This window comes from Giraffa tippelskirchi, chromosome 2 (assembly GCF_054371585.1).
Source record: "Giraffa tippelskirchi isolate mGirTip1 chromosome 2, T2T-mGirTip1v1.2.pri, whole genome shotgun sequence".
Classification (NCBI taxonomy): Eukaryota; Metazoa; Chordata; class Mammalia; order Artiodactyla; family Giraffidae; genus Giraffa; species Giraffa tippelskirchi.
Window position 1 is genome coordinate 114,818,707 of NC_137276.1, and position 27,130 is coordinate 114,845,836.

General features: G+C 45.5%; 1 protein-coding gene across 1 annotated transcript in view; it reads right to left on the reverse strand.

Annotated features, from left to right (window-relative positions):
- Nucleotides 1-1,339: 1,339 nt before the first annotated feature.
- Nucleotides 1,340-27,130, reverse strand: part of RHOU (ras homolog family member U) — a 133,549-nt gene continuing 107,758 nt past the window's right edge. The window contains exons 4-5 of the mRNA XM_081570327.1: nt 2,340-2,513; nt 1,340-1,678 (exon numbers count right to left, since the gene is read on the reverse strand). Coding sequence (XP_081426453.1) covers nt 2,415-2,513 — 99 coding nt within the window. The 3' untranslated portion in view covers nt 1,340-1,678; nt 2,340-2,414. The remainder of the gene's footprint in view (nt 1,679-2,339; nt 2,514-27,130) is intronic.

Consider the following 27,130-nt stretch of genomic DNA (forward strand, 5'->3'; position numbering starts at 1 on the left):
CTCTGTGCAACCCCATAGATGGCAGCCCACCAGGCTCCCCCATCCCTGGGATTCTCCATGCAAGAACACTGGAGTGGGTTGCCATTTACTTCTCCAATGCGTGAAAGTGAAAAGTGATATGAGCTCCATCCAAAAAACAGTGGCACTTACTGCTGCATCACAGCTGTGTCCCTTGGGTCAGCCACAAAAGGAGAGCACATAGTGTGTCTACTGCTATAGCTGCTGTGTCTGCCAGGAGAGAGGTTGTATTAGGTTATGCTATGGCTGCTGTGTCAGTCAGGAGAGAGGTTGTATTAGGTTATGCTATGGCTGCTGTGTCAGCCAGGAGAGAATAAATGTGCCTGCAGTTCCTACGGCTCCTTGAGTCTTCTTCCAGCCTCTTAGCTTGTGCCTTGCCTCCTCTGGGTTCAGTGAACAGTGTGAACAGCAAGACAATTGGCATCAAGAGCAGGAGCAGCAAGACAGGATGGCTGTGGTTTGGAGTGATGTGCAGTTCTGGACTCCTGGGCATGTCCGTCACACCACATCACAACTGGTTCTGCATCTGACCAGCACTGGGTCCTCAGCAGCCCCGAGATGCCAAGTGGTGGAATTCACCATGGTATCCCTGAGAAGGTGGCTGGAGTGAGGTTTCTGGGCCAGATCACCCCCTCCGTCTTTACCTCGGGGGCATTCTAGAAGACCAAGCAGAGTTCTTGGAGAACTTAAAACATGTCTCCCTCATACCTGCCATGCCATCTCCTCCCTCCCAAAGGAGAAGGAATGTTCCTCTGAAAAACCCTAGCAACCCTTGGCAGGAGCAGCCCAGAGGAGGCAGTTCATGGCCATCAATCATCATTATGATTCTTACAACCCTTACTCCATCATCTAGAGGAAAAGTGCTGTATGTTTTGTACCATCTGACTGACAGATCCATTTAATACAACTGTCTAAACAAGACTAAAAGGAAAACGCTCATTTTCTTTGAACAGAATCAGAAAAACCACAGACTTCTCAAGTTTGAAATGAACTGAGCTGCTGATTTTAATATTAAAATTTGGATTTAAGACTGCCAAGAGTTGGGTAGGGCTGGCATCTGGCGTGATACTGAGGGGTCCCCAGTGGGTCTGCCCAGGGGTTGTAGTGATGTGGCAGGAGTTTCTGACTGTATTCTCACACAACCAACTACCTTTGACTTCTCACACCCAGTATTTGCATGTGAATAGTGGTTATGGGAAGCAGAGTGACCCAAATTAGACACACCCAGGCCAGCACAACAAAGGACAGGATATCAGAACAGTTAGGAAGAAAGGGGGAGATTACAAGTAATACAATGAGTTCTTCATGACCCAACACTAAATTTTCTCAGCAACTTTTATTTCAAGCAATCAGGTAGAAGTCTTCAAAACAAGTGGAGTTTCCACTTCAGAGAAGTGAAGGGGCAAAACCAAGGCACGGAGAGGGTAGAGCTGTGTTCAAAGCCACAAAGAAAGAGGCATTTGGGTGGGTCTTACACTGGGTGGGATCCACCTGGTAATTTCAGTAACTTGCTCATTGGAGGATTTTCAGTCTGGGTTGTTGCAGAGATTTATCACAGGTTCCTGGGTAACTCACAGAACCCCTAGGAGGGTCAGAAATCATGCCACAAGGCCACATATCCAACAGTGTCCACTCCAAAAGTGAAAAGTCCCTGTTGAACCTTTAAGGGAATAAAAGTAGATTGAACTTTGAAGGCAGGCAATTCAACCTTCTAAAACATTGCCAATATAAACAAACTCTTCCAGGGAAATTAGCCCATATACCCAAGGCCCTGGTTGCTCTCCTTGTGGGAACTCTGAGTTACAAGCTCTCTCTCCAATGGCTATCTGCTCTGGAATTTCATGACTCGAGTTTTCCATTCATACATTGTATTTTCAAATACCTGCAGCTTGAATTCTGGATGGAGAGATGAGTCAGGAGTATATAAAGATAACTAAGAATAAAAGGAAATGAGGACTTCGCTGATGGTCCAATGGTTAAGAACCCATGTTCCAATGCAGGGGATTTGTGTTCGATCCCTGGTAGAGGAATTAAGATCCCACATGCTGTGGGGCAATCAAATCAGCACATCCCAACTAGACAAAGCCTGTGCACTGCAACGAAAACCCAGCACAGCCAAAAAAAAAAAAAAAAAAGAGTATAAGGAAATGGCCTAAGATGCAAATAAACAGTTCAGAAAATCAGAGCTAAAGGGACTTGGTAGATGTGTGATGTCACTGTATCTGGGGATCAGGGATGCAGCTTCTGGGTGCAGGCAAACCTAAGCAGGGCTAGAAGGGAGCATGAGATGAGCAATAAGGGCCACAGTTCCCAGCACTTACTCTTGGCTGGGTGCTGTTCCACAGTCTCCACATGAAGTGAAGTTGGACCCCCAACACCGTGTACATATTTCCTCCTCAGGAGGCAGCACCTGGTGGTGAGGAAGAGCACAGCCACACGAGTCGCGTGCCCATCACGAGTAGCTTGGTAGCTTCCTTGGTCCTTCCATATCTCATCTGGGAAATGGGAATAACAGCAGTATCCTTGTCAGAGGCAGCCATGTTAATTAAACATGTAACATCCCAGGCCATTTGGAATGATGTCTAGTTCTTAGCAAGAATCTGACAAATGTTTATTGTTATTTCATTTCATGAATAAGGTGATTGAGGCAAAAATAGGCTTGAGTCACTGACCCCAAATCACTTAGTGTTAGAACTGGATGGGAAGCCCATTCCACCATGGAGCTGGTCTAATAAACCACTAGAGAAGCATGCAGTCATTTGTGTTTCCTCGGATCACTGTGGGCTTCCCAGGTGGTGCTAAAGGTGAAGAACCCACCTGCCAACGCAGGAGAAGTAAGAGACATGGGTTCAATCCCTCAGTTGGGAAGACCACCTGGAGGAGGGCACGGCAACCCACTCCAGTATTGCCAGGAGAATCCCATAAACAGAGGAGCCTGGCAGGCTACAGTCCATGGGGTTTCAAAGAGACGGACACGACTGAAGCAACTTAGCCTGCACACATATCGCTGTACAATTTTTCTCTTAGGCTCCCTCACACAATACTCACCAGGATACATATTTGTTAAATAATGAAGGAGTGATACCATCCCAAAGGAAAAGGAGTGGCTCAGACCTGAGGCACCAGGATGCTCACAGAGTATTTAAGAGAGTAAAGCACTGTGGCTAGGTGAGTGAGTCAAGGGAGGTAAGGTTGCAGGACACTAGGCTGCCTGTGGGCTGGGGATGCCCATGGACCACCGACCTTGGTGAGGCATCTGCTAACCTGGTTATGGGGCGGGGAGTGCATGGATGGGCAGAGACTGGAGCCTGGATAGGCTCTCAGATATGGAGCCATGCCGTGTCATCGGAAACAGTCATGGCAGGCCAGCGGCTTCCTGAAGACAGAACTGACAGCATTCAGTGAGCGATGAGAACCCGAAGAGGCCAAAGCAGGAAGAGTCTGTGTGTTAATTCATAAGAAACAGAACTTCTCTTCCCTTCCATTTTTTTTTCTACATCATGATTTAAGCTTAACAATGGCTTCATTTCAAGATGAAAGCATATTGCTTTTTTGAGAAATTCACATCCTTACTAGGTTGGGGTTCTAAACTAAAGGCCCATAAAGAACACAGGTTTCTTTCATTCTTAAGCTTGCTGTAACAAACACAAACTGATTAAGTCATCAGATTTTGCAAAGGAAATTTTTGGCATACATGGCCAAAGTGCAATCATCTCGAGTTTACATGTTCATATTTTGGAACTAGAAGTAAACTTAGAGAGAACAGCTAATCCAACACTCCTTCCCATCAAAGCCAAGAACAGGGGAGGGTCGTGTCACTTGTTTGTTTGGCAGAAAAAAGAGAAGCAGATTCCCAAACAACTGCTCATCAATCATTTCAGCAACTTCTGCCTTTTTAGCAGAAAAAAGAAAGATTAAAAGAAAGTATAAGATTCAAGAAACACTGAAGGATGGTGATCAGCAGGGAGTCATGAGGAGATGAAATTGATACTGGTGATGGTGGCGATTTCTTTATTCCCCCACATTTATTTACTGGATGTCTCTTGAGTCCAGACACGGTTCCAGAAGTGGGTACCAGTGATGAGCAAAACATCCAAAGCCTTGGTTCTCATGAAGCTTATTTTCTGGGGGAGGAGATGGATTTCTTAGTCATATACACACATATGTGAGCACCCACAAAATAAAAATTTCAAGCAGTAAGTGCTAAGAAGTGCAGCTATGTTTAGAAGTGTTATGAATATTACAGTGATGGTGATGATGATAATGACAGCTGAAAATGTTGAGAGAAAATCCTAAGACACCACCACTTCTGCATAGTGCACTCTCCTTGCTGCTGTGGCTACACCACCAAGAGCTCCCTCTTGGTCCCTGGGTCACCCTGAACGGCATGGGGACCTGGACGGGACTAAGAGTCTCACATGGAATGACTTTTCTCATATTTTACTTATGCTCCTGAAGCCTCGGCGTTCCCCTTGGTGTGGAACAGCTTCACGATGCAGAATGAACTGAGGCCGAGTGTGCCAAGGCAAGATTCCTGCAGAGTGTGGTGACTTCCATACAGTAAACTCTGTGATTCCATGACAGGGAGAGAAACCACTGTGGCAATCTTAAAACATGACCGGGTGTTTTTCAACAGTTCTCCCACTGAGAGGAGAGGGTCACCTCTTGAACCTCCGCTCTGTAAGACTTCTTGGCCAGTGAAGTATCTCCAAGGTCATGCTGCCACAGTTTCTAGGCCCAGCTCTTAAGTGTTTTCGTTCCTGGAGCCCAGCCATCATGATGACAGGGGTCAGTGCCATCTGAAGGGGCCATCTGAGATTTTTCTGGCTGGTGCTCAGCCAGTAACACCCACCCACCATGTGGAGGGAGTGCGCCCTCAGAGGATGCCTCCAGGCCTCAATCACTCAGCCTTAGCCCGGAGGAGCAGAGGTAATAAAGTCGTGAAGATCCAGAGAGTTTCCCTAAAGGTTCTGGGGGAGAAGTCAGCCTTGTATTTGAACATGTTGAAGCCTTAGGCAAGAATGATGTCTTCTCTGGGAGAAGGAAATCTTTACATAATCATTCACTCATTCCTTCATTTCTGTTTATGTCATTTCTACCTTCCTGGGTGAATTCCTTGTGAGCAAGAGTGTTTTTTCTTCTTATGTGACTCTCCAGTCTCTGGTCCCCACCCCATGGTCTAACACCCACATGACACACAGAGATCTCTTTATAGGGGGTTTGAACCCTCTGCACAGGAATTCACATGTTCTTTTGCTCCCTGTTGCAGCCTCCTCACCCTGCCCTGGGCATCCCCATCCCACAGGGCCCACCCCCAACCTCAGGCTGTCTCATCCTCCAGGGTCCCTTCTGCCCCTGCTTGAAAGGAACAGACCAGCACGTCCTTCCAGAAAGGGAGCCAAGAACATTATCAATGCAGATGGTCGGGGAAAGTCACTTGATTTATGGTGTATGGTTTAGCAAAGCTGCTTTCCCGAGCCTACAGAAGGGGCTGGAAATCATCTTTTTTGGAGGGAGCAGGGAGCAGGGGCAGCCATGGTGGCTGAGGCCAGGCAGGAGGAGCAGCTGGGTGGACACAGCCTGGATGTGGCAGGCTGCTCCTCAGAGAGAAAGGCCCTGGCCACCTTGATGGAGGAGGCCTCCTGTCTGTCCTCAGCCACTGCCCATGGGGTTCTTCAGTCTAAGCAAACAGAAGTGTGCTGGTGGGAGGCCCAAGGCCTTAAGCACCCCTGGACCACAGAGTTGCATGAACTTGGGCCCATGTGCTCTTCCAGAACCATCTAATCCAGACCTGCTTCAGAGAAGATCCAGACCAGCCTCCAGGAGCTCTTTAGAATAGCTGTCCTCTTGGCCTGTCTCCCTAGGGGGCTCAGGTACCCTCCCTTTCAGGACTCAGCTGCCCTGGTCCCTGCACTGCCCTTCCCATCAGATCCAGGGCTTGGGGACTGCAGCTGAGCTGAATTTTCTGGGCCTTCTTCCTGTGGGAAGACCCAGTGAGGCCCCCTGCACATCTTTCTATCCTCCAAAATCATACTAGTGCCACCTGGAAAGCCCTACTGGAATGGGTAATGATTCCCTTCTCCAAGGGATCTTCCCAACCCAGGGACTGAACTTGGGTCTCTTGCACTGCAGGCAAATTCTTTACCAAATGAGCCACCAGGAAAGCCCCCAAAATGCCACAAAGGCCCCTTCAATTTGAGCCTGAAAGAGATGTACATAAGGTAGGTTTCTGCCCCCAGTCCCAGTTGATGACCTTCTCTACACAAAGTGTTCTTTAAAAGAGCATAAAATAGGGACTTCCCTGGTCGTCCAGTGGTTAGGGTTCAGTGCTATCAATGCTGGGGCCCCAAGTTTGATTCCTGGTGAGGGAACTAAGATCCCACAAGCAACATGGCCAAAAAAAAAAAAAAAAAAATTATGCAAGAACGAACCGGGGATAGGCATCAAGGCACTTGCTAATGGTTTTGGGCAGCGGGGATGGGGGGAATCACAAAATATGGCTCTTTCTGAAAAGTTCCAGTAAATCCCTGAATACTTCTCACAGCAGCCACTCCCAGAATCAGAGGGAAGCAATGAAGCCCTAACAGTTTATTTTAGGCACTGTGATTTCTGAAGTTGTACACTCAGGCATGGGACTGGTCCTGCACTTGAGATGGGGCGTCACTTAGCTGGTGCACCCGCTCAGGGACTGAGTCTCAGGGCACACAATTCCCATTCATGATGGAAAACCTAACACAGGAAAGGATTTGAATTCTGCCAAGAATCAGCCAGGTCCCCAAGCATCACAGCCATTCCTGAGCCCAGGACAGAAGGTACTCTTGGTGGCCACTGCTCTGCAAGCCTCCAGGTGGCTCCTATCAGCCTTGTGTCTTTTTTTTTTTTTAATTATGGTAAAATACACATAACATAAAACTTACCATCTTAACCCTTTTTAAGTGTGTGGTTCAGTGGTGTTAAATACATGTGCAACCATCACCACCATCCATCCTCAGAACTCTTTTTCATCTTATAAAACTGGAATTCTGTTCCAATTTAACAAAAACTCCCCTTCCTCCCTCCCTGGCCCCTGGCAACCACCCTTCTTTCTGTCTCTGTGAATTTGACTCATCTAGGGATCCCAGATAAGTGGATTCCCACAACGTGTGTCCTTTAGTGACTGGCTTCGTTCTGTTCGCATAAAATCCTCAAGGTTCATTCATGTTGTAATAGGTGCCAGAATTCCCCTTTCTTTTCAGGCTGAAGAGTATTCCATCATATGGATAGACCACATTTTGCTTGTCCATTAATCCATTGATGGACACTTGGGTTTCCTCCATCTTTTGGCTCTTGTGAATAATGCTTCTATGAACACAGGCATGTACAAATATCTCAGACACTTATTTCAGTTCTTTTGGCTTGTACCCAGAAATACTGGATCATTTGGTAATTCTATGTTTAATTTTATGAGGACTCACTGTACTGTTTTCAACAGCAGCTGCACCCTTTTATATTCCCACCAGCAAAGAACCAGTGTCTCAATATCTCCACATCATTCCATCAAGTTCTTATCTTTTCTTTTTTTTATAGTGGTCATCCTCATCCTCATTTGCAAGAGGGTTCCATAAGTCTCCTTTTAACTATGAAACATTTAAATTATATCAAATACTGACATGAACTTCCCAGGGTTAAACTAAGAAAACTACATCTGTTCAACAGTTAGCGGTTTACAGAGTTCTTTAAGATACACTACCTGATTTTATCTTTATAATATCATAAAAAAGATTTTGTGGTTATCGCATTTTACAGATGAGGAAACTAAGGATTACTGAAGGAAACTAAGGTGGGTAACGTGGCTGAGATTCAAACCCTTTTTCCTTCATGCTTCTAACAAAAGAGTGTTGTTGCCATTTTGACAGATTTTGAGGTCACTCTCAGTTGGCAGGGGGCTTCATATTAATAATTGTGGCAACAAAATTAATAGCACTTAAAACTGAAGAAACACCTTCTAAGTGCAGAGAAAAAACAGTAAGATCTACTGAAGGTAAAATTAAAATATACACTTCAGGGTGTCCAAAAAATCAAAATAAATGTTGATACAGGATTGAATCTCCCCCTCTTGCAGGATCAAAAATGTTGTGTTTAGATTTTGGTCTGTTAATAGTATAGTAATACTGGCTGCTAATACAGGTAATGATATCGACAGTAGAATGGCAGTAATTAAGACTGATCATACTGTTTGGGTCTCACCACAGCTAAAGGTCAGCTTCAGAGACCTTCACTCTTCAAGCCCTGCTTCTGTCCCACCTATGAGTTCACTCCATCCTAATATCCTTGCCCATGGTCCTTCTCTGGACCTGGAAGACAGCTGCACAGTAGCTGAGCATTCAGGCCTCAAGGAGGCAGAGGGCTGGAGTCCAACTCTGACTCACCCACCGTGTGGCCTCGAACATGATCTCAAGTGCTCTGCTCGTCTGTCCCCTCAGCAGTGAAGCTGGGGCAGTAATGGGTCCCTTGAGGGACCTGTGAGTGAAGTGAGGCTGCTATCTTGCACCTGAAGGTGATGGGCACTCTCCACCCACCCCTCCTCCAGGCTCTCCGCCTCCACAGTGCCCCTCCCTGGGACCACCCGGCCCCACTCTCCAGCAGAAATCACACACTTGGATGGATTTGGGCCTCTGCTCTGACAAGCATGGGCCTGGAGGCAAGCCCCCTCTCACACAGCCTCCACCCATCTGGCAAGAGCCCACCATCCTCTGTACACCCACCCTTCCCTCCACATGGAAATCACTCGGGCCTGTCAGCCACTCACAGCAAGGCCTCTGCTGCTACACACCTCTGGCTGTGCCCCAAGACATGGTGCCCAGCAGCAGAAAACGGGTCCACTCGCTCAGCAGCTATGTGACCTCAAGCAGGACATTTACCACTGCAGGACATTTACCGCCACAGGACATGGTGAAGATCATGTGATCAAACATAGTAAGAGGACTCTGTACCCTGTAAAACTATCTACAGGTCTCAACTGTGACTACAGACATTCCAGGCTTTAATCTCCTTCCAAGTAACACTGTTTTCCCTGGATCATAAATTCCTAAAAAGGGCCACGTACTTCGTACAGTAACTCATCGAACTCTTCCTAAGTGCTCGATAGATGTTTTCTATGATGGATAGACTTGGGCCCCTGCTCTGGCAAGCATGGGCCTGGAGGTGCCCTATATGTTAATGTGCAACATGGTCAGCTTCTCTGTTTCAGGCAGGTGGCATACAGATATCCAAGCCGCTTACATTTAATTATATAAATGCAAAGTGTGTGCATTTATCTGTGCTGCCTGTCAAATTCCCATCCTCTAAGCAGGTGCATACAGAGACATCTGGGCCACACATGATGGCATAGATGTTTCCACCAGATGTCCCGCCCAGGACCTCTCCCCCTCCAGCCAGTAGGTCGGAGCCCAGCATCCACGTGCTGGATGGCTGCCCACCAGGCTCTACCCGTTCTTATCAGGAGTCAGTGGTACCTCTCTCCCCATCAGGAGAGAGGTAAACGATCAGGGAGAGGAAAGGGGAAAGCCTTAAATATTTGCTTTCTTTACAAGACCACCTACAAAATGTTGCTGAGAACCTGCAGGGGAAATAGTCTGTCGGGATCCCAGGGCTGGTGAATGTAAACACATGGAACACTAGGCGGGCAGGGGCAGCTGGGCCAGATGTTCCCACAGGTTTCCCAGAGCGGAGAGGTGGTGGGGTCCGGAGGAGGAGATGGGGATCCTCTTCTAGTTTTCGTCCTCTCTTCCTGATCTCTTCTGTTTTCCTTTGTGACCTACCAAAATCAGTTTGGGTTAGAGTTTGAGCATGTGAGTCGATGAAAAGGTGGCTGTTACGACGCAGCTGGGACCCCTTTCCTTTTCCTGTGAAGGACCCCAGCACCAATGTGGGCCTGCATGGCTGCTGCAGTCGTCGGAGGTCGGGGGTCACAGAGACCCACGGCCACTCACCTGAAGCCATGGTGGGTGCCAAGCAAAGGCAGGAGAAAGGGCCAGAGTCTCAGCCTGCACTTGGGGTTCTGTTCACCATGGAGACCCCAAGGCAGAAGACGACTCATCGGAGAATACTTTGGAAAGTGAATCTGTTTTGTTTTCAGTGGCATTTCCCTCTGGTTCCTTGGAGCGGCCTAGAAGAGCAGGGGGGCCAGGAGTTGGTGGGGTCGGGGTGGTGGGCTGGGGCTGATTGGGAAGAGGCTGGTGGGTGGGGCTAATGGGGTGGGGTTCGGTGGTATGAGGCTTGTGGGTGGGGCTAATGGGGTGGGGTTGGGTGAGATGGGACTGTTGAGTGTCCCTGGATGAGATGAGGCAGGTGGATCGGGCTGGTGGGGTTGGATGGGATAAGGCCAGTGGGTGGGGTTGGCAGGGTGGTGGTGGGGCCTCTGTCTGTCTGGCCTGGGGGCAGGAGCAGTCTCTGGGCACATTAAACCCGATGGGGCAGTGCTGAGCAAAGTCCTACCGGACCTTTTTTGGTATTCATAACTCCTCTCTGACCCTCCTGCCTCAGGCTCCGCGAGCCCTGAGACTCTCTTCCTCAGGTGGCTCCCCAGGCGCCCCATCACCTGACCCTTCAGGACCTGAGAGTTTATCTGAGGAGGCAGAGGCACTGTCGCCACTACTGTCCTCACTTACCCTGACGCCCCGTGAGATGGGCAGGGAACAAGTATCATCACCTCTCAACCTCAGTTTCTCAAGCTGTTAAAATATAAATGAAATTAAAAGGATTATGATAAAATTGCCCTTTTAGAGTAAGTTTTAATAACTGAAGACAATGCCTTGAAGCTCTGATCACAGTGTCTGGTTAAGTACTAAGTAGTTGATGAATGTTACCAAAAAAAAAAGAAAAAAATCCAGCCAATCAGACAAACCAACAACAACAAAAGCAGTTGTAGATCTCAGAATTTTTAAGAGACCTTAGTCTGAAGCCTTTACCAGCTCACCACCTTCACAGAACTTCCAGGAGTCTGATTGGGCTTTATCCCCAAATCTAAACCCTGGGTTTGTTTTGTAAGTTGTCAATAATGATTTAAACTTCGAGGATATGATCAGAACATAATTCACTGAGCTTCCACACTCACTTCACTTCCTCCTCCAGCAGGTGACTCACTATCTGGTCCCACCCCCACACCAAAGTGCAGCCCTGTTACTGAGGGAGGCTGAGAGGCTGGCAGATACTGCTGGGCACTCAGCAGGCCTGGAATACAGTCCAAATGCTGCTTCTCCAGGGATGGCATCACACTGCTGGACTGACATCTAAGCATCCTTGAGCTCAGCCACGGGAAGCTGTGTGCCCACCTTGGGCAGGGAGAGCTCGCCTGCCAACCCCTCCAGCATTGCTGGGACCCATCAGTGGATCAGCTGCACTAGATACCAGATAAGCCACTCATTTTGAGCCCAAGCCACCACCTACCCTCACCTGAGCCTCTGTGGTGGCCTTGGGCTTACCTTCCCACTCATCTAGCTACTCTGCATCTACTTTTTTCATGTAGCCAGAGACACCTCCGTTACTTCTAAAATAAAGTCCAGCCTCCTCAATGAGCCGGAAGGCCCTACAGTCCTCACAGAATTTGCTCTACAACAGGGCTCCCTTTCAGGTATCATGTTCCCACCTCAGGCCTTTTGGGTATATGGTTCCTTCCTTCTGGAAGATTCTTCGTCCTCTCCACTCGCCACTTTGTCCCCCAGCAAAGTTAACATCCTTTGATCTTCCAGATTTCAGTTTCATGTAAGGAAGCTTTCCCCAATCTGCCAGACAACATCAGGCCTCAACAAGTACTTCAAGTTCTCTTGGTGGACTGTGCCACAGTCTGTGAATCTGGATTGCACTGCATGCTGGATTGTTTGGCTTCTTCTCCAACACAATGCAAGGAGCCCAGCAAAGGCCACGTCCTGCAGCCCAAAACCCAGCACAGCACACAGCAGGGCAGGTGCTGCAGCCTTCGGGGGAGACTGGTTATAAGAGCATGTTACTAGCAGTGGGTCTTGATGGAGAACACGCAGCATCCCCAGACCTCACTTCCTCAACTGCAACAGGACTGAAGATGAAGGTCACCTCTCCTTTATCACATTGTGAAGCTAAGAGAGTTAATATTTGAAAGCATTTATGGCTGAGTTCTATTCCATTGTGTATATATACATACACACACACACACACACACATATATGTACCACATCTTCTTTATCTAGTCGTCTGTCAATGGACAGTGTCAATGGACACTTATAGTGCTCCCATATCTTGGCTATTGTAAATAAATTTTGCCATTTGTAACAATATGGATGTACTTGAAGGATATTATGCTAAGTGAAATGTCAGAGGAAAACAGGTACTATATGATATCACTTATATGTGGAATCTAAAAAGATAAAACAAACTAGTGAATATAACAAAGCAGAAACAGACACAGATATAGAGAACAAACTAGGGGTTACCAGCGGGGAGAGGGAAAGGGGAAGAGCTTAAGAGGTACAAACTACTATGTGTTAAGCTTGTATTATTTATATAAGCTACAAGGATGTAATGTACAACAGAAGGAATGTAACCAATGTTTTATAATCACTATAAATGGACTACAGCCTTTAAAAATTGTGAATTGCTATGTGGTATGCCTGAAATTTACATAATATGGTACACTCAACTATGCTTCAATTTAAAAAAATTAAAACATAAAGTTTAACCAAAAATAAAAGTTTAAAGCATTAAACATTAAAGCATTAAATAATGCCTGAAATATACTAAGTACTTCATCATTATTGGCTATGATGATGATAATTAGATTCTCAGTGGATTAAAGACCTTCTTGTAAACAGTGAAGCTATGAAGGTAATAAGTAATCTATAAAGTTGTATGTAAAGATAGCTTTGTTACCTACCAATGAGGAAAAACTGAAACAAAACTTTAAAAGTACAAACCATAAGGCAAAAAGGAAATTAATTTAATTACATGAAAATTAAAACTTTTGTGTACAAAGGACCTTACACGTGAAGTTAAAAAATGAATGATAGAGAATTTTTTCTAACTGCTAAAACTGATGAAGCATGAATATCTAGAGTATGCAAAAGTCCCTTTAAGTTTGAATAATCAAAGAGACAGGAACCCAAAATGCGCAAGTAATGTACAGAAAACACAAAACTATAACCAGCACATGTTAAGTGTTCAGACACACACACAGTGATGTATGTCCACTGCACACCTGTCATCACACAAGTGGGCAGGTTAAGAAGGTGGGTCGCACCCAGTGTGCAGTGAGGGTGAGGGCCCCTGCTGAACATGGGGGTGGGGAGGACCAGGGAAAGGCTCCCGAAGTGCCTGTCATGGACCCAGGAGAGAGGGACTTTAGAATCAGCACAGATGAGAAGCACCCTGAGCCATGGGGATGCAGAGTGAAAGCAAGAAATGCTTGAGCTCTCCATCAGGACACGATGATACCAGCTGTAAGTGCATTAGAAATGAAAGACATGTATTTCACAAGCTGCGTACAAAGGAAGTGTGGCTACCTGCCCTGAGCAAGGAAGGCATGGAATAGAAAGTGGAGATGAAGAGGTGGTCTCATGGGAATGCAAACCACTCAATCCTCCACCCCTGAGGTTAGAAGGAAAATGAGAGAAAGTGGGGAAGTTTTATTGAACAAATAGACAGTCCATAGAAGTTACTTTGGACAACAGTAAGTACCTCCTCCTTCCAAAGCTGTGGTCCTGCCTGCATGGATGTGGCCTTGTCACCAGGACCTCCTGCATCTCCAATACTAGTGCTCATGCATCAGCTCAGGTGAGACTCCTAGCATTCCTCTCCACCCTCTCCCCATGACTACCAAATCCAGACAATGCTGTAGAGGCAGGCCTGGGCTCCTTGGTTGGCCGGAGCAGGCTCTCCTGGGCACTGGCCACAGCTCATCAGCCAGGATCCCTCTCCTCCTGCACCAGGCCTTTTGCACCATTGCAAGTGCAGTTTCCATAGATCTACTCTCATGACTTAAACCTCTCCTTGTCTCCTGAGTTGAATTAAAATTCTCAGCAGACCGTGCGTCTCAGTCTCCATCTGCTGAAGCTTCTATAACAAAATACCTCAGGCTGGGGCTTAGCAACTGATACAGTTCTGGAGGCTAGAAGTCCAAGATCAAGGTGCAGGCAGATTTGATTCTTGGTGAGGCCTCTTCCTGGCTCAAGAGTGGTGTTTTCACCATGTCCTCATGTGGCAGAGAGTGAATAAGTCTCTTTCTCTTCTTATAAAGCTGATAATCCCATCATATGGGCCCTACCCTCATGACCTCATCTAAACCTAATTACTTCCCCAGAGTCCCATCTCCAAATACATTGAGGTTAGGGCCTCAGCAATTTGTGGGTCCACAATTTGATACCTTCCTATCCCTCCAAACTCACCCCCCCAACCCCGTACCCACCTAAACATCTTTCACACTGGTTCTCCCCTCCTTGCCTTTGTGTGTGCTGCTCCTTCTAACTCTGTCTGCCTGGAGAGCCTCTCTTTATCCTCCTAGACTCAGCTCCGGCCCCTGCCTCTGAGACCCCCTCCTGGTGCTCTCGCCAGGCAGCTTGGCTCTCCCTTTGAGCCACCACTGTGTCTTGGGCACATCTGAGCCTCCCATGGTCCCTATAGCCCAGGTCATGGAACTGGGGCTAATTTCTTGGATATTAGATGCAAGCTCCTTAAAGAAGGAAACAAGTCTTAGTAAAAATTAAAGCCCTGGGCCCTGGCATAGTGATGGGCACCACACTGGAGGTACCAGCTGGGCAGAGGGATGACTGAATGGTTCGTGCACATGGCCCAACTCAGGAAACTGGAATCTCTGCTCTCATTTCTCTCTCCTTGGCCAGGAGAGGTGGTCCTTGGGAACTGGGAGAGGTTTTTTTGTCGTTGTACTTCCAATGCCAGACAGAAGCTGATCCATGGCAGGTGGGAGAGTTGTGTTTCACTCACCTGTTCTGGTGTCTCCAGTATTTGAATGACTTACAGCCACTGTTTCTCTGAGACCCTAATGGCTAGGGACAACCTCTGGGAAGGGAGTGTTTGGGAACCCAATTTTATTCCTCAGGCAGCTGGGCAGCTTCAGAGGTTCAGGCAGAAGGAGCTCCCAACAAAGCCAGGGCACAGTGGGAAATGTGGGGGAGCCACAGGAAGATGTGTGCCCTTGTTGGGAGCATGGATATGACCATGCCAGGGAGGGGCAGTGGGAGTTTGGATGATGGGAGAAAGAAGGAAGTGTTAGCACAGAGCAGGCATGACAAACCAGATGACGGGGCCTGCATGCCAGGTGTCAAATCAGTGCCCATCAAAGTCCCAGCCTCACTGGCCTCTGATCAGCCCCTCTGCAAGACCAGACCTTGCACCCTCTGAGCTTGCCTTTCGGCCCCAGATAGTGACTGTCCTCAAAAAAAAAAAAAAAAAAAAAAAATCCTAATTAAAAACAAATAGCTCCAGACTTCCCTGGTGATGCAGTGGATAGGAATCCACTTGCCAATGCAGGGGACATGGGTTCTATCCCTGGTCCAGGAAGATTCCACATGCCATGGAGCAACAAAGCCCACAAGCCACAACTGTTGAAGCATGAGCACTCTAGAGCTGAGAGCCACAACTACTGAGCCCCAGCGCTGCAGCTACTACCTGGAGCCTATGCTCCGCAGCAAGAGAGAAGCCACCGCAATGAGAACCCCGAGCCCTGCAACTAGAGAAAGCTCGCGTGCAGCAATGAACACCCAGTGCAACCCCAAATAAGTAAATAAACAGCTCCCCACTTCCTCCAGCTTTCAGAAAAACTACACAATCAACTCAAAATCTTAGAGACCGTTTCCTCCAAAACCATAGGGAACATGTTCACCACCACCTTCTTCTTGCTGCTGAATGATTGACCTGAACCCTTGTCTGCTGGAGGCTTTGAATAATGAGCTGATTGGAGCACTGAGTCTGCAATCCAAGCCTTGGTCCAGCAGGCCACAGTTTCCTCACCCAGATAGAAGCCATCCACCAGTGTTCTCCAGATGAGGGAACTGGCCTAAATCTGGGCTACCCATTGTAACAGCTTGCCACATGTAACTTTAAAAGATGGCCAGGGCAACAGAGGACCTAATTTTTAAGTAAGTTGATTAATATTTAAACTAATAGTTAGTTAACTGTGCTGCATGACCCTGACCTCTAACCAAGCTCTGACATTGTGTCCATTCCCAGAAGTGTGCCTTTCTCTCATTCTCACAGCTGTTCCTTCCCTGAGACACTCTTGTCAATCAAGGTGTCCCTCAGGGCGACTCAGGAAAGAGCAGTCCTTCCAATTGTCTTCTTCCTTCTGCAGTCCTCTCTCTCAAAATCCAGCCCCACCCCTGCCCCTTAGGTCAGCTCAGATGTGATTGTGCTAGGGTTGTGGACAGCTGGCCTCAGGACCAGAAGCTTCAGGACCACCGGGATGCTGTGACTGGGAGGACCTGGGTTCACCCAGAGCTCCAGCAAGCAGAGACCAGAGCAAGAAAGCTGACCTAGGCCAGCTGCTGTGTCACCCAGGGTCCTATGGCCCCAACTCAGATGTTGCTGCTGCTGCTGCTGCTAAGTCGCTTCAGTTGTGTCTGACTCTGTGCAACCCCATAGACGGCAGCCCACCAGGCTCCCCCATCCCCGGGATTCTCCAGGCAAGAACACTGGAGTGGGTTGCCATTTCCTTCTCCAATGCATGAAAGTGAAAAGTGAAAGTAAAGTCGCTTAGTCGTGTTTGATGCAGCAACCCCATGGACTGCAGCCTACCAGCCTCCTCCATCCGTGGGATTTTCCAGGCAAGAGTACTGGAGTGGGGTGCCATTGCCTTCTCCGAACTCAGATGTTGCTGTGCTCCAATTACTCAGTGGTACCCAGTGATTGCTTTATAGATTCAGAACCATAGCAAGAAGGTAATCCTTTATCTGCCCTGCCTAATCAACCCAGATGAGCAACTAAGGTAATTCATGCAGTTGAAACCAAATTGCTTGATGAGGCTTTTGTTGCTGCTCTTACTACAGACTTGCCCTGGGTATCAGAAGTCCTCTGGGAAGAGCCCTGTTCCCAGAAGCCTGCTGTCCAGGACGCAGGAGGCCAGCCACCCAGGACGTCCACCACCCAGGAGAACGGCCACAGTGTGAGCAGCAAAACAGTGCTGGGTAGCACGCCTTGTCCGTATGCAGTGCACATGTGGGTCAATAGGTTAGAGGATCGTCAGGCCAGCAGCCTAGACATGTCTGTTCTTCTCTACATCAAAAATACCTCTCTGTACACATTTCTTTCCCAGGTTCTTTAAATAGAAGAAAAGTGCAGCCATAGCCTCCCTGTTTCATGGGCCAAATGAGATCTGACTGTGAGCTTCATCTGTACACCTAGGTGGAGGGTTCTGCCAGGCAGAATCCACTGCTCTGGGTGTGCTCACCTCTCCCACCATGCTTCTTAGCAGTGGTACCATATGGGAGAACCCATAGCTTCATCTCACTGCTTCTAGTCAGTGCAGACTTAGGAAAGGGAAGTCTGATCCCTTTCCTGGTCCTTGATGTGACTCTGCTGTCCCCAGCCCAGTGACCACTGAAGTCTCCACATGACTCTTCATGTCAACAGTGGACCAAAAAAGGGACCGAGGAGGTTTTGGGAGGACCCTGTCTAGATGTCTAACCACCAGCAGCTTATGCCTTTGTTTCTCCATAACACTGTGCCTGCGTTGATTAGATTCAAAACAGAATATATATTGTGTGGTTCAAATGAAAGATTCTAATTCATTCAGCTATTTTCAAAACAACAGTGAAGGTTGATAAGCTAACTGCCTCTGCCTCTAAAGAGCACTATTTTCTAAAGTCTGTTTTTCCTGTAAGACAGAGAATCACCCATGCTGATTTACTGGGTGAACCACATTCATCCCTAACTGGTTTTTCCTCATATCAATCTTTTCTCCCTGACAGGCCACCTGCTCTGGGAATATCCATTGCTGTTACTGACGCATGAAGATTTCTTTCCTTTCAGACCTGCAATAATAGTCATCACTCTGTCCAAAGAATGAATTCTGAAAGGGAATCTAGGGTGGGGAGTGGGGGCAAATAAGCTGAGAGGCAGTCACTGCTCCCTGGGCACAAGGATGGTTTCTCTCATCTGCTTGACTGTCAGGACACTCCATGACTCGCCCCCAGAGCAAGATGAAACTGCAGGACCTCTTGATTGAAGGGCGGGATAAAAGTGTCACTAAGGGAGAAGTTGAGGGTGGGACGTTCTGGGAGAATAGCATTGAAACATGTATATTATCATATGTGAAACAGAACACCATTCCATGTTCGATGCATGAGACAAATGCTCAGGGCTGGGGCAATGGGATGACCTAGAGGGATGGGATGGGGAGGGAGGTGGGAGGGGGGTCCAGGAAGGGGAACACATGTAAACCCATGGCTGATTCATGTCAATGTATGGCAAAAACTACTACAATATTGTAAAGTAATTAGCCCCCAACTAAAATAAATAAATTTATTTAAATAAAGAAAGAAAGAAAGAAAGAAAGAAAAAAAAAATTCTGGAAGAACCACCAAAGGAAATGCAATCAAAAATATTCAAAAGAGCATGCCTTTAGGAAACCAAATAACTGTTTAATATAAACAGTTCTTTTACTTTAATCACAAACTCTTCTAAATTGTTTAATTGTTATTATATGTTCATGTATTCAATTTATAATTTTTAAAAAACTTTTTGAAGAGAGAGTTTGGGTGGCATATCCTTCCTAAACCTGAAGATCTAAGGGACTTTCCTTTGTACTTGCATAGTATTCAATGCATACCTCCAATGCGACACTAATTTTACTCTACACGTATGACTATGTGTTCATCTCCTCAAGCAGACTGTTCTTTTGGAGTAGAAATTAAATTTTATTCATCACTCTATCCTCATCTCCTGGTACATTATCTGGTGCAGAACAAGTAATAATTATATATCTGCTTAATAAATAATCAATCATATTGGGTAATCTAGATTAAAAAAAAAAAAGTGTCACTAAGGTACAAAAATGCAAAGCATTGCCTTTCTCCCATGGGCTTTCTCAACCTGTCAGGGTGGTTTTTATTTGCTTCTGAATGTGTTCACAGAGGCAGGGCCCTGCTGCCTCTCTCACCAGTGCTGTAACACCAAGTGCTACCTTTCCTCCGCCAGCCAGTGGCCAAAGGCAACGGGCCCTGGCTGGGAGTTGGGAGGTCCAGCAGATGCAGGCCCATCACCCTCACCTGGCAGATAGGTGACCACAAGCATGTGACTTGGCCTGGAGTGACCAGATGGTGACTTAGCACACCACAATATGGTTCAGCCAGGTCCAAAGCACATCTGAATGAGGTCTAGGAGCAGAGCTCTTCCTAGGATTTTGAATTTTTTCTAGTGGCAAAAAAGAACTTGGTCATTTGGGTTTATTCTTCAGTGAATCAGGAAAAGTGATGTCAAATGGAAGAGCAAGGGGGATTTTTTTTTTTTTTTTCTGGGACTGGAAGGAGAGAAAAGAGGCAGACAGGACCAAGGCAACCATATTAGTTAAGATTCTTCAGAAAAAACAGAACCAATAGGATATATATATATGTGTATGCATGTGTGTTTATATATATATATGTGTGTGCATGTATATGTATATATGTGCATGTGTATATATATATATATATATATATACACACACACACACACACACACACACACACACATATATCTATGTATAAAGAGATTTACTATAAGGAGTTGATTCACACAATTCTGAAGGCTGCCATGGCACAGCCTTTGTGGTCAGTGAGCTGGAGGCCCAGGAGAGCTGATGGTGTAGCTCTTCAAAGGCTACCAGCCTCAAGATCCAGTAGAACTGGTATTTCAGTTTGATCCCAAAGGCAGGAAAACCTCCTGTCCCAGATCAACACATTCTGGCAGCTGTTCCCTCTTATAAGCAGAAGGGTCAGCCTTTTTAATTTAACTGGGCCTTGAATGGATTGGATAAAACCCACCCACATGGGGGAAGGTGTCTGCTTTGCTCGGTCCACTGATTCAAATGTTACTCTCATCCAAAAACACCCTCATAGGCCTCTCCTTGCTCGGCTGATATGGAGCCTGTCACTGTCCCTTTGGCCCTCTCTGGAAATGGGGCTCTGTGCCCCGGAATCTGACTTCCCTGGGCAGAACCATCCCACCTCTGACTGCTAGACATGGCTGGACAGAGAGGGGAGCAAAGACAGTGGGTGCCTGGGGAGCAGAATTCCCACCTGCCTAGAGACCTGGCCCATCTCTGATGGATACTTCAGCTTGATCATCCCTGAGAAACTGAACTGGAGAACTCAGGAAACAGGCTGGTCTCACATTCCCACCTGCCCCCAGGACCTACAGAAGGCCAGGGTCTCACCTTTGGGGAGCCAAGCAAGCAGTCACCTGTCTGATCCAGGGTTGGGAGCCCTCCTGTGCTCGGCTGGTAGGGGCCCTTCCTTGTGGGCTTGTTCTGCTGGCAGGAGTGTCCAGGCAGATGTCCCTCCCACGGTGGGGTGGGGGTGGCTGCTGGCCCTTCAATCTCCTGCCCAGCTGCCTGATGGTGTCCTAGGTCTCAGGAGCTCTTAGCTACTGACAGGATGGTGCATCCAACAGGGTGGTCAGGCCTGGCTCCAGTAGGCCCACTCTGCTCTCACCTTCCAGGAGGCTTCATCTCCTGGAACCTGCTGGTGGGCCCCTGGGTGCCCAAAGCTATCATTTACTCACCTTCAGAAAGATAGGTAGGCACTCAGGCCAGTGGAAGGAGACTAGCATTAGGCAAAAGGTCTGAGACATTGAGCAAGTCTCAGAACCCTCCCAGCCTCAGTCTTCCCACCTGTAAGATGGGGATAATTGTATTTTCCTGTTGACTGAATGGTGAGGCCCATCCATCTCCAAGGAGGCTGGGGATGGTGGGAAGGCAGACCACCCCGCATCCCCCTCTGGCATCCACCTCTCCCCTCCAGCTGCTGGCCTGAGTGGGATCCCAGAAATGAGTACTCATGTATGCACACCCTTGTGTTGTGGGAAGCCCAGGTGACTCAGTCAGGTTTCCCCCTATATCCCACAAAGGGCCACCAGATTTAGCAGATAGACTCACTTAATAAATTGGTATTTCAGATAGTTAATAATTTTGTAGCGTATGTCCTGAATATTTAAATAAACAACAAATACATTTTTAGTGTAAGTATGCTACACATATATAAGTTGTATAAGTATGACCCAAATGTTGGGGAGAGGGGATTGTGTGCATTTTTGTGGTAAAATATACACAATTAAATTTATTTTAAGCATGAAAAAACACCCTCACAGACACACCAGTCATATTTAACTGGAAGACAGTGCACCCCATGGCCCAGTTGAGTTGACACATAAAATCAGCCATCACAGCAGCCCATGTCCATGGGCACCGGTCAGTGAGGAATCATAGGGACATTGTCCATGCAATTTACAGAGCAGCCAAAATTTCAGGAGAAAAGGTGAGGCCATTCCAGGTGGCCAGAAACAGGCTGATCTGACAGGCCACCTCTGGTGGCTCAGCACCCTGACAACCCTCCACTCAGACACATACCCTGACACTCTGACAAAAGTGCAGAACCCAGGCCTCCCTAGGGCTCTTAGACCCTGTGCCGCCTCTTCTGCCACAAACCTAAAACATGGCACAGCACTGTGGTTGACTCTCTCTCTTTCCCTAAATCACGGTCTCCTTGGGAAGACTTCAGACTAGTTAGATATTCCCAGGGCCCAGAGTCTTGCAAATGCTTGTGGGATGTTGACTAAATAATTGTAGTAAAAGTAGTTGTCATGTTATGGATAATTTTTTTAAAGATAAAAACATTACTTGCATACCAATATAAACTAAACACAAGTCAAAGATTGTACTTATTAGGGAATAAGACAGTACACTAGTTCCAGGAGCAGAAATAGAAGCCATGAAATGTATTTACAAATAAAATAGATACAAAACTGGCTTTTTCCATGACAGTGGAAATGTCATCCTCTTGACAAGGATTATTTTCTTTGCTGTCCTTTACTTACACCTTTCAGAGTTGAAAACTAGCTCAGAGATGATAAAAGAGGAATCAGATAACTCAGAAGTTTTCCATGGAGGACACCCAGGAATCTTTTTGGTCATCTTAAATTCTTTCACTTTTCTTCCCTGACACAATCTTTCCTTTGCAATCATAACAGTCTCAAAGAAAGATTATTTTGACCACAAAATAAAGCTTTCATTAGGTTTAACTTGGGTTATCTCCATGGGTGCAGCAGGAGAGCTAATGACTCCCAGGCCTCCCTGGGAGAGCTTTGCAACATCCAGAGGCAGCCCACAATTGCTTTCTATCTGGAGTTTGCATAAGGGATCAGATTGGATTGTAAGAGCTTCTATTATCTGGTATCCTGAGGCTAGGAAACCGAGCCCAAGAAACTCTCTCCACCAGATTTAACCTGCAGTCCTATAAACTTGGTTTAATTTTTCTTTTCTGGAGGCTTCTTAAATATAGTAGGGTTCCTGACCTGCTAGAAAGTCTGGTACCTGAAAGCCAGCCCCCAGGTCAGTTTTCCTTGAAGGATTTTGTAGACATTGTCTTCAAAAGTACAGTTGAAGTTTATGCCTTTAAAGTGGCTGAATCATTGAGCATTGTCCTCAAATATGACACTCCAGATAAACCTTGATCAATTTGTTTAGTTGTATCCTAGTGCAAAGAAAAACAGTTTCTTACTGAGCCTATGCAAATAACTCTATTTCCAAGGTATAAAAGAGACAGTAAGTTTCTGAATTCCATGAGATCAGTGAAAATCTGGTATCATTTTTTAAAGTTTTACTTTGCAGAAATGGAATTCACTGAATTTCTGTGGATTAAGGATAGCTTAAGAAGAAAGAGGAGCATACTTGTATATCTAGAGAGCAGAACTTTAAAACAAATCCCCAGTATACCAAAGAGTTAACCACAAGAAAAAATTTCCCTTATTAATTCACTCGGTCCTTTGAAATTATTACTATTTTGCAGAATCTTGGGTTACTATTCTCATGAAGCCATATGTGTCTCAACTAAAAAGTTCTAGAAACCCAGACTCAGACTCCTGGCATAATCTAAAAGTTCTCTGAGTGAAGTCAGTTCAAAAGCCTGTACCCAGGAGTCTATTCTTTGAAATGTTAGTTTGAGTTACCTGGTACACTTTCTTTCCATGAGTCACTGAGATAGTGTTTATTGAAGATACAATCTCTAGTCTGTGCTTTATCACAGAACCTCAGGCAAGCCTCAGAGTATAGTAAAAACGATCTGTACATGACAAAGACTTAATAACTATGGTTAATTTATTACTGATAATTTTTTAAAATAGAAGATCTGATGAGAGGTTGTAATAAGAGTAACGTATCTGGCCAAAAAAAGTGGCTATTTATCCATGTACAAAGCAAAGAAAATAAAGCCATTCCAAAGAAAAAAATTTAGACAAAATGTTTTTAATAAAAATGACTAAACCTATTTTCAAAAAATTCAGTGAAAGTTGTCTGACTTGTAACGAATGAATATAATTTGTATAGAGGAAAAGAATCTTGAGATACAACATATATTAATACTAGAATGTATAGAAGGAGAAAAATCAATAGAATTTGTTTGCATGTCTAGCAATAAGAATCATTTGCTTTGTTGCAGTTACCTGCAATTTAGGAGTTGTAAGATAGCTCAAAGTCAATGAAAGGTGCAAGCTGCACAGAATCAGAAAACTCACAAAGGTGTGCCCCAGGTAACATATGGCTTCTGCTGAAGGCAAGCAGAAATCTTTCTGATCTGTTGAAAAGTTCTTTCTAGGAGGAAGATGGTAAGCAGGAAGCACCAAGAATCTATCTCCCCACCTTGACAAAAACTGCATTGATAGAAGCTGTCTGATGTAACTATTTGGAACTCTGAAGACGTGTTAGCTTGGGTGCCATAACAGAATACCACAGAGTTGGTGGCTTAGACAAGAGAAACTTATTTCCTCATAGTTACGAGGCTAGAAGTCCTAGGTCCAGGTGTCATCAGGTTTGGTTTCTAGTGAGACCGTTCTTTCTGGCTTGTAGATGGCTATTCTCACATGACCTCTTCTCTGTGCAGCAAGAGGAGGGAAGAGAAAGAACTCTTATGTCTCTCTTCCTGTAAGGACTCTAGTCCTATTGGATTAGGGCCACAACCTCATAACCTCATTTAACTTGAATTATTCCCTTAAAAACCCTGTCTCCAAAGATGGTCACAAAAAGAATGTCAACTAAAAATATGCACATTCTAAAACTTAAGAGTTATGCTTTATTTGGTGGGAATTTTGGAGACTTCAAGCCTGGGAGACAGTATCTCAAGTAACCCTGAGAGAACTACTCCAAGAAGGCAAGGGGGGAGCCAGGTTAAATAGAAGTTTTGCAACAAAGGGGAGGTAGTATGAACATCAAAAGGTGATAGTTAACTAAAGAAAACCAGATAGCTCAAGTTAAGGAATTTAGCACTTTTCTATGCATGGAAAGATGCAAGAGTCTAGGTTCACTGAAATCATTCCTTCGATATGCACCTCAGCTATCTGGGGCCAATATCTTGTATTTTCATATTCTGAGCTTCTTCGGGGCTCACCATAGAGAGTAACTACAGTCTGATGGCTGCTAGATGGCAGATATTCTTTTCCTTTTTAGTTTCTTCAGGAATTACCCATTCATGTTGGAGGGCTACAATCACTGATGACTGTGACATCATTTGTTTGCGGATGTGGCAGGAAATATTCCATTTCTCAGGGTTAGGGCTTCAACATATGAATATGGAGAGAACATAATTCAGTCTATAATGAGAGATTACTGAAGGTTTGCAGCTTCCAAGAAAAGACTTGAAGAGTGGATAGTGGCTAATTTTGGTCAGTTTCAGTTCTAAACACAACAACAGACACCTGTCCTCTAACCTCTAGCCCCAGGATAAGAGGCTGTGCATACATTCTGAGAGCAACTTACACACAGCTTGCGGGGGCTGTCAGGCACTAAGGACCCTTTTCCAAATGACGAGAATCTGCTTTTGTCATGAGTTGTTATCTCTGATTGTTGAGATACAGACACAGAAGTGGGCAAGCACTATTGTTAAGACTCTCCCCATTTGGCCAAAGTGACTTCAAGGGGATTTAATGGTGTGTTGGAAATCATTTTTTCCCTTCATTTTTCACTTTTCCCATTATAAGAGCTAGACATTTAAGGACTGGGATATTCAAAAGCAACCACATATGAGGAAACATTTTATAGAGTCATTGAGTATGCCCAGGGAAAAACATAAGCTCATAATATACCTGAGAAGACTGTAAGTTTACACCTCAGATTGATCCCTGGCAGAGAGATAGCCGATATAGTCACTCAGTGACTGACTGAGTCACATCTGACTCTTTGTGACCCCATGGACTGCAGTCCACCAGGCTTCTCTGTCCATGGAATTCTCCAGGCAAGAATAATGGAGTGGGTAGCCATTCCCTTCTCCAGGGGACCTTCCTAACTCAGGGATCAAACCTGGGTCCCTTGCAATGCAGGCAGATTCTTTACCATCTGAGCCACCAGGGAAGCCCATAACAGCAACAACAAACAACAAACCTGGGGAAGGGGGAGAATTGGACCAGAGTTACCACATTATAAGATTCAAAAGTCCAGTTTTCAACCAGAAAAATCACAAGACATGTCAAAAACCAAACAAACGAAAGTATGGCCTGTTTAAAGGAAAAAATTAATTAACAGAAAATGTCCCTGAGGAAGACCATATGGTGGAATTACTAGACAAAGACTCCAAAACAGCTGTCTGTAAAATGCTCAAAGAGCTAAGAGAAATATGGACAAAATCAGGAAAGGGATGTATGGACAAAATGGAAATGTCAACAGATAGAAAACATCAAAAAGGAACCAAAAGGAAATTCTGGGGCTGAAAACTACAATAACCAAATGAAAAATTCACTAGAGTGAATGATATGATGAACTAGAGTGATTTTTTTTAGTCAAAAGCATATTTGACAAAAAGAAGAAAGAACAATTGAAGGTATAACAATTTAAATTATTGAATCTGAGGAACAGAAAGAAAATGACCAAGGAAAGTTAACAGAGCCTATGGGACCTGAGGGACACCATCAGGATGCTCAGCATTTACACTGTGGGAGGCCCAGAGGAGGAAAGCAAGGGGAAGGGACAGAAAGACTATTTGAAGAAATAGTGAGCAAAACCTTCCCAAACTTAATGAAAGACATGAGTATAAACACCCAAGAACCTCCATAAACTCCAAGCAAATAAAAGCAAAGAAACCCACATGTACTTTATAATCAAATTTTCAAAAGCAAAAGACAAAGAGAGACTCTTGAAAGCAGCCATCCGAAGGTCCCCAGTGATATTATCAGCCAATTCCTCATCAGAAATGGTCTTCCTGATGGCACAGTGGTAAAGAATCTGCCTGCCAATGCAGGAGACAAAAGAGACTTGAGTTTAATTCCCGGGTAAGAAAGATCCTCTGGAATAGGAAATGGCAACTCACTCCAGTAGTCTTGCCTAGGAAATTCCATGAACAGAGGAGCCTGATAGGCTACAATCCATGGAGCCACAAAGAGTCAAACATGACTGAGCACACACACACACACACCTCCCTCATCAAAATCCTTGGAGCTGGAAGATAGTGAGTCAGTGCATTTGATATGTTGAAGGAAATGAACTGTCAATCAAGAATCCTATATCTAGCAAAATTGTTCTTCAAAAATGAGGAAGAAATTAAAACATTCCTATATAAATAAAAGCTGAGAGAATTTGTTGCCTCTAGACCTGCCCTGAAAGAAATGATAAAGAGAGTCCTTCAATTGCAGGACATTAGATGTAACTCAAAGTTTTAGGAAGAAATATCAGATCTCTGATAGGATATCTGTAGGAATATCAGATTTCTGATAAAAGTAAACACCCGGGCAGTTATAAAACATACTATTATTGTAACTTTGGCTTGTAATTCCACTTTTGTTTTCTAAATGACTTAAGAAACTATGCATAAAAAACAATGATTAGTCTATATTTTTGGACGGAAGATATGTAAAAATGGATTTTTTGACATCAATAACTGAAACTGATGAAGGCAGATCTGTATAGGAACAGAGT